Source organism: Populus nigra, chromosome 1 (genome assembly GCF_951802175.1).
Source record: "Populus nigra chromosome 1, ddPopNigr1.1, whole genome shotgun sequence".
NCBI classification, from domain to species: Eukaryota; Viridiplantae; Streptophyta; class Magnoliopsida; order Malpighiales; family Salicaceae; genus Populus; species Populus nigra.
In genome coordinates, this window is record NC_084852.1 from 43,985,853 (window position 1) to 43,994,319 (window position 8,467).

Genomic DNA, 8,467 nt, shown 5'->3' on the forward strand with positions numbered 1-8,467 from the left:
TATATATATATATATATATATATATATAAAAGATTCGGGGTTAGAGAGTCAAGAAAATAAAATATTTTGAATTGACTGGAGATGTCCCGAGCCAACGAAGTCGTTTTCTCGGATGATGGTCAAGGCTCAAGGCAGCAGAAAAAAGATGGGAGTAATGCAGCCCGCCTTGCAAGGCAAGTTGCGTGTCTCAGGGGTTAGCTAAGCATTAAGAAAAATCAAAACACCAGTCAACCAGGCAATCTAGGCTGTTCAATATTTATTAAATTATATCACTACATTTTTTCACTATTTCTCAATATAATATCAATTATACAATTTTTCATACTCCTAAAACCCTCGTCGTGACTCTTAGCATCATATAGCATGCTAATAATTCATTATTATAACAAGATCGGCCCGTTTATTATTGTTATGTATATTGTCATGTGATGTACTCATTTTATTATTATAGAGAAGGGAGGGTCCATCTCCGCGACCTAATTCTATTTTATTTTTTTATCTATTAAAACAATCCACACCATATAATTTTACATTTAAAATTATAATTAGATATGTATTTTACTTGAAGATACATCAAATTAATATTTTTTTTAATAATTTTAGTACAATGATGTTAAAAATAAAATAAAATTTTTAAAAAGGTCATTTAAAAATATTTTTAAGTGAAAATTATTTCTTTAATTGTATAAAATAGTTGTTTTTATTTTAATCTCATTTAATTCTTAAGTCTTACAAGGATTTATTCAGTTTAGGAATCCTACTGCTCATTAAATTTTATTATCCATGTAACTTTCAAAAAAAAGAAGAAAAAAAAACTTATTGCATGAATTTTAGATTTAGAAGTAGTACTACAAACAGGGTATTTTTCAGAAGAGAACCGCGTCCAATAGAACGAGAGTGACGTGTCTTTCCAGATAAGGACAATTACGGAATGCGAAGTATTCTTGGAAGGAAGCGTAAAGGAGAACAGATTCTCTTGACTTGGCTCGTACAGGGTCGAGTAGCTCTCGTTTTCGCTTTCGGGGGCGGCGGAGACTTTTCAATCTATTTATTAAACTTTCCATTCGTTAATAATTTGTTTTTGCTTTGGTACTTGATGAACTTAAAATTTATCTTCTCTTTGGTATGTTAAACATTATTTTTCGTGCTGAAATTTTCTTTTTTTTTTATTTAGTTTTTTTTTATTATTTATTTTATTTAAAATAATTTTTAAAATTGATTTTTTAAAAAATTTTATTTTCTTTTAAATTTTTTATCTATCAAATTTGATTTTTATATGTTTTTTTTTGTTGTGAATCATTTTATTAATTGAATTTATTTGTCAATTTTATTAATCAGAATTTAATTTTATCTTTTTATAATGAATTTGGTCTCTATTTCTTAATTGTTATTTATTTTACTTTGATAGATTTTTTAGACTTAAATATTTATTTTGATTTTATTCTTTAATATTTAATTGATAGGAAAATGAGCTTCTTGGTTGAACCCAAGTCTAGGATTTCATGAGTTGTGAGTTTGAAAGATTAACCCAAGTTTAGGATATTCGTTTGGGGTTACTTGGTTTTTTTTTTGTTTTTTTAAATTCGTGTTTTTTTAATTTCAATCTTCAACATTTATTTAATTGAAAATTATCTCCTTTATTTTTTTTTCTTTCCATAGGATTTTTTATTAATTTTAAAAAAACTCAGAGTTATCTTCAGTGTTTTTTTATTGTCGTTCTTTGTTAAATTTAGCTATTTAAAAGAATTTATTTTTTTAATAAAATTAAATTAATTGATTGAATATAAGTATGAGATACTCACTTCATGATATTTTGTTTGGTTTGATTTCCGGGTTGTTGCTCTTACAACACATATAACCTCTTTTGATTTTATCGTACAACCTTTCATAGTGGTATTAGAACCATCTCGATAAGCTTTTTCTTGTGGTGGGGCTATTCATAGTGGACCGATGGTAAATTTTCAACAAACTTTTCTTTTTTCTCTTGTAAATTATTGCTAATTTTCTTTTTGTTTTATTTATTATTGATGTTTTTTTAATTATTTTATTAAATTAATTGATTGTATTAACCCAAACAGGTGAATGGCCATGTTTCAGATTTATTTACTTTTAAAAGATATTAGTATAATTTTAACATATATTTTTTTATATTGAAAAAAATTTAAGTCTGCCCGTAGCATAGCACGCCCCTGTATAGTCCAACGCTATGACACAACGAAGGATATAATTGCCATCATAAAAAAGAGTTTAGAGCTACTGTGCCACCTTCCAAATCGATAGAAGCTGAAACAACATGTGCATAACACGTGTACATATACAAAAATATATTTATATAACAAAGCATTCAAAAATACACTAACAAGGATATTCACATCCTAATATTTTAAAACCTAGCATATTAATATTCCCAAGATAAAAGTAAAAAAAAAATAGAAACCCTACCATATTGATATATTTGTGCTGACTATAGACTCCTGTACTTTATTTATTATGTCTTGTATTTACTGGTCAAGATACAAATTCATTGGCCACAGAGACCCACAATTCCAATCTGGCGATATGATCGGTTAAGTCATGCCGGATTTTCATAAAAATACTGACAAGAAATTTACACTAACAAAATCAAGATAAGCTTATTTTATTTAACGAAATCCACTAGTTTAAACGCAGGCTACATCACGCCTTACCTAACCAACAGTTGACCTTTATGAATTTAATGTATAATTTGACAGAAAATTCTGATAGTTTTTTTTTTTTTGAAGAAGAAAGATCCAAGGAGAAAGCCACAAGGGAGGTGTTATTCAGGAATGGTGTTAAGTGTCCTACAGAAGGAGAAATGACCCATCCCTTTTTTTCATCCTCGTGTTATCAAGCTATGAGACTGGAGATAGCTTTACGATGCCAAGAGTGAATGTGATATATTGAATCGAATTCTCCTCCTTGTTTGTGTTACTTTAAGGAAATATGCCGAACAACTTGAGAGAGACAAGAAGGTCAAGAAATCATCTTGCTCAGGAAATTTGCTGATATACAGCCCATGCGGCCATGCCCCGAAGCTAAATCTTTCAGAATGTTGAGAAAAGTATGAGCCCAGAGTAGGTCCATTTCCCTTGTGGGAAAAGTCCAGGATGTGTTCGCAAATGCAGAAAAACCCAACCCTGCTCGATAACTTAACCCTATCCTGTGATCCGTGTTCTTTTTTGTCCATCATTCTTACGTTGTCCTCAGGTTCGACCATTCCATGAGTACATAACAGAGTTCATAAAATGCTAAGAAGAACTGGACGAGTAGTTTTTGTAAGAAATATGCCCCTCCATTTTCTCTGTCAGCAGTGATTCAGGAATCAAATATGAAAGCAGATGGAACTGCGCGAGACCCTTCATTTCTCGTGCTCCATACATGATATGAACGCATTCAACAATCGATGATCCTTGCGTTCAATTGAGATAGCAGACCATTTTTGAGATGATTCGTACAATTGAACCCCCATCACTGTTGGAAAATTTTACCGAAATTGTGATTGAGCGTTTGAATATAACACTTTTAAGTAACGTTTTGGATTGGAAAGAACTAAAAAGAGAACAGGTTTACAAAAACTCGGTGGATATCATGGCACACGGCCTCTAATATCAGCACCTTCCAAATGACACCAAAATCTTGAAGACACGATTATCAAAATGTTATATATAAGGGTGGAGCTAGGAATTTTTCCTATCCTATCTATTAAATAAATATATAAATTTTTTTTAAGATAAATTATTAATTTATGTACATGAATTTTTAAAGTTAACAATAAAATTTTAATTCAAATACACTATCTAAAATATTAAAAAATAAATTTGAAAGTACAAAAAATTAAAGTGAAGGTAAAAATAAATTAACTATTGAAGTTAAATATTTTATGAAATATAATTCATTCGATATTTTTTGAAATATAATTCATCTATAATCAAATTTGAATTGATATTATAACAATCTCTCAATCGGGATAAAATAACAATCTTATGTCAACTGGAAAAAAAAAAGTAATTAAATTTTTTCCCTCTCTCAATCACTCCTTTCTTCACTTGATTCTTCCTTAGGTTAGTGTTTTATAAGTTGGACTTTGTAAGTTTACAAGGCTATTTTCTCACTTTTCTTATTTTTTTTCCTTTGATTTTTTTTTTAATGTTTTTCCCTTACTTTTCTCTCTTTCTCTTTTGCCTTTTCTTTTCTTTCTTTTTCTATTTTGCTTCTGCCCAATCGACAACATATAAGAAGAAAAAAGAATTTTTATTTTATTTTTTAATAGCAAATATCCATTTTACCTTTAATGAGTCGTTTTGCTTTTATTTGACGGTCCTTTTTTTTAACACTATCAAATTCTGTTCATCCTAAAATTTTAACCAGATTTTATTCAATATATTTTAAGATTCCTCGTAAAATTTCAGCTCAATCTGATGGTCGGATTGAAAATTACACCAAATAACATAAAACTGGCTAAATTGTGATTTTTTTATCAAATTTCTGAATTTCTTCAAAAATTCTGAAATTTTAAACCAAGTTAAAGCATCATATTAGAAGGATCCACGTAAATTTTCAGAATTTTTTGATAACTCAATTGAGAATTACAAAATTTTTTTATATAAAACTAATAAAAAAGTATTGATAAAATCTTGAACCGGGTTAGAACCCACCCAATCCTTTGCATTGCCTCCGCCCTTGATTGTACAGCAGCCTCAGACATACAAAACTTGGACAACTGAGAAGAAAATGTCAATAGCATTATCAGTTTTTGCAGTTAAATATTTCTCCTCCTGATCCTCCCCTTTCCACCGCTCTTCCTTCTTGCCAGCCTCGACTTCTTTTTTAGCTTCTTCCCTATTGGCTTCAACGACCTCTTAGTTTGATTTTCACCATCCATTTCCATATCCGTTGCAGGGCCAAACCATGATCAAAGTCATTATATTTGAAATTTGTACGTGCTACCAGAAAATATATATAGTCAGTGACTTGTTGTAACTTTTAAAATTTGACAGATGATATATCAATCTACTGCTGGTTGTAATAAAACTTGAAAAAGAGGAAAAGGAATGAAGAATCACAACCATGAGAAACTAGAAAATCTGTGAGATCATCAATTGACTTTTAGAACAAATGTGTCAATTCTAATATTGGTAAAAAAAATCCACTTATATGCGAAAAAAGTGTCATTTAATAATCACAGAAATTGTCAGTGAAATCATGCTTATGGCAATTATATGGCACAATTGTATCCATCTGCTTCTCAAAAGATCTACATAAATTAAAAAACAAGATTTTATTTATTCATGCAGCCCAGCAGATCAACTGATCTGACAGCTAGAAGCTTGGCCCAACCCAGGTTTTACTTCAAATCAGCCTCCTTTTTTACATAAATTCTTAGAATTCAATCCATTAATCTTTACATAAACATGGCAGACGAAAATAAATCCACTTCACTTCTAATTCACACACATACACATTAGAAACCAACTTCATTTTCTAATTCATATCCACATAATTATCATTCATAACTGAATTAAAAGTCAATTTTCATCCAATTTCATAACCACAAGCTCTTTGTCCAGCCATTATCCATATTAAGTCCTATGAGCCGAGCCCAAAAAGAGCCTAACAGTAACTCAAGACAACCAAAACAATGAGAGGTGTTTCGATGATGGGAAAATGTGATTATGTGGTCAAGCAATTTATAATAAAAATGATACAATTTCTGAAAAGTTAAGAAATTAAGTTTCGATAAGAATATAGACATAATAAAACATGTCCCCAGACATCATTACCATTAGAATAAAAAAACCCCTCACAATAAATATCATTTCACAAATAAAATATATAAAAAAAATGAGTTATATCTTAATAAGTTAAATTTATTTTTTATCCCAGTAAAAAAAAAACATGTTTGCATAATGTAAAATATAAGTTTATTTCATAAATTCATGGCTTCAAGAGCACTTTAATCATTAAATTAAATATAATAACAAATTTATAAATAATCATAAATCTTTTGTTGACTTTTTTTTTTTAAAAAAATGTAAAGTGTAGTGTTAGATCAAGATTTAACAATGCAATGCTAAACACCTCCGCTGGTTAGAAAGTAGAAAATAACAAAGCCTTTGATATACATGTTGGTTCACCTCCACCAAAATCTCATACAACTTTCTGATTAATTGATGAAATCATATGCCCGCGGACCTCCTATAATTTATCAAACACATCCGTCAACGCTATTCATCCTCAGAATTACACCAATATCTTCATTCCATCTGAAATTAATTTAGATATCATCTCAAACTGATATTAGAATCCGAAGAAACAAGCAAAACATGTAATTCTCTTCACAATTCAAAAGGGAAGTTGATCAGGAACAAAGTTTCAAGCCTTTCCAATGAACTCTACATCGAATAACAGGACTGAATCTGGAGGAATGATGCAAGAACCTGCATTAGTTATGTAACCTATGAGAATTCTCTTTTTCAACAGCCCAAATACCATCATAAAAACAAGTTCTGTCGGTTAAAAAAACACAGTGAATGCTATTTATATATTTATATATAACAAGTGCAAAATTATATTTAGTTGTGAAGTATCAGTGAACCAAGAGGATGCTTAATCACCTCCTTTGCATCCAGCCCCTCTCATGCCATATGCCAGTTCTGGAGGGAGCTTCAATTTACGTTTTCCACCTAAAATCCATCAAAGATAACATGGTTGATGTCAGATATTCAAAATACAACCCAGAAGCTACTGTTTTTATATATTTTCTCGTACCAGCTAGCATAGGAGGAATTCCATCACCACCTAGAATACCTTGGTCCCAGCCTTTGATGACCTATTGGGTTCATTTAAAGGAGCTGTGAGTTGTTTAGAAATTAATCATCCAAAACCAAAACCAGCAACACTGCTCCTGTAACCGTAACATAATGCAAACCAATATATGAGAAATTCCTGCTATTCCGACAAGTTTTATGATTTACCTTACACTCTTTTACCAACAACAATGCAATCAGTTGACTGCTGTTCTTATCCTTGAAAATGAGAAATTTTCAAAAAAGCCTCCGGTTTGAATTAACAAATCACACTAAAGTATTAAAGGGAAAATCTTAAGAGAGGTGACCACTTAATTTAGCAAATTAAATTCATATTCCAAGACATTAGACATGTAATGTATTTAGATTCATCCCAGATTTAGACTTTTATATTCCAGGAATATCAAATTGATTCATCATTTAATCCTTTCCCCCACAGCCACAGCAAAAAGTTTCAAGAAGAAGAGATTATATAGACATTCGCATACCTCACCAACCCCAACTCGAAACGTGAGAGGCTTTCCACGATTGTAGCTGCTATCGAAAATCTTTCCACTCTCCAATTTCCCGACATAATGTGCCTGTTCATTTGTTCATCCACATAATAAAGTACCCGGGTAAGCATATAAAAACGGCAAATCTCCAACATATCTCGTTCTTTAATGTTACTCAATGACCATGGTAAAACTGGCTTAGATGTACATGTTACAGATCAAATTTGAAATTGGCAAATGGTGCCAGCTCAGAAAACCTTATGGACACAACGATTTTGATTTTCTACTTTTCTTTAAAACTGGCTGAAAAAAAGAAGATAATTACCTTAATGAGCTGTCCCTTGACAGCCTCAGGGCCAATGCCCACAATTTTGTCACAGAAGGCAAGACCCGAAGGAGCAACTGTTAGCTCACATGGAGCTTCTTCAGCTGTTGCAGTGAGCTGTTGTTGCAAGAGAACATCAAGAAAGCCTGCGCAGAAGCCAAGACCAATTGCTTCTCTTCTCTTGAAAAAAGTCTGGCTTTCTTTCGGCTGCAGCTGTCGAGAAAAGTTTTCTTGGCTGTGGCTCGAGAATTTGATACTCGATACTTTTGTTGTGTCAAGATTCTTAGCGGGCAGTGTTGTATTGGGTGCGCTGAGGTTTCTGGGAGTGTAATTCCCAACCGAAAATGCCAATGAGTTCATGTCCACTGCCAGAAATTTGAAAGAGATAAACTTGTTGAAATAGCAGTGGTTACTAGTATAAAGAATGCTATCAAGATTCAAGCATTATCCAATCTTCAATCAGAAAAATACATGGCCCTACTTTTCACCGACTCTGAAGCCCTGTTAGAGCCCAATTATGTGGCTGGACACCGAGCACAACTTAGCTTCTATAATTATTGAGTTAACTCAGCAATTTCATGTTTCACAACTTCACTTGTGTAGAGTCTTAATTCCAATTGATTTTGATATTTATTTGAAAATGAAATTTAATTGTAATCCAATACAAAAAAAAAAAAAAAACATGAGTGGAAGATCATGGGAGTGTTACCCGCTGATGACTAGCAAGATAGCTGGGCAATAAAAAATAAACCTACATCCCAAATACATTGAAGACATGGGTTCACCTACAACAATACGAAATTCAAGGATGAATATAGAAG

At 31.5% G+C, this 8,467-nt stretch overlaps 1 protein-coding gene across 1 annotated transcript; it reads right to left on the minus strand.

The window, feature by feature from the left end:
- Positions 1 to 6,108: 6,108 nt before the first annotated feature.
- Positions 6,109 to 8,099, minus strand: LOC133694451 (peptidyl-prolyl cis-trans isomerase FKBP13, chloroplastic). The gene is made up of 5 exons (XM_062115961.1): positions 7,647 to 8,099; positions 7,316 to 7,408; positions 6,790 to 6,850; positions 6,636 to 6,704; positions 6,109 to 6,458 (listed from the first exon to the last, which is right to left on the minus strand). Exons 1-5 carry the CDS (start codon positions 8,004 to 8,006, stop codon positions 6,394 to 6,396), a joined length of 648 nt encoding a protein of 215 aa, XP_061971945.1. The 5' UTR covers positions 8,007 to 8,099; the 3' UTR covers positions 6,109 to 6,393.
- Between the last annotated feature and the right edge of the window lie 368 nt (positions 8,100 to 8,467).

Excerpts from the sequence above, each read along its gene's own strand:
- LOC133694451 (XM_062115961.1), bottom strand. The coding sequence starts at position 8,006 with ATGAACTCATTGGCATTTTCGGTTGGGAATTACACTCCCAGAAACCTC. Across the intron at positions 6,851-7,315 it reads TTCGAGTTGGGGTTGGTGAG|GTCATCAAAGGCTGGGACCA; the intron begins GTATGCGAATGT and ends TGAACCCAATAG. Across the intron at positions 6,459-6,635 it reads AGGGGCTGGATGCAAAGGAG|GTTCTTGCATCATTCCTCCA; the intron begins GTGATTAAGCAT and ends TAACTAATGCAG.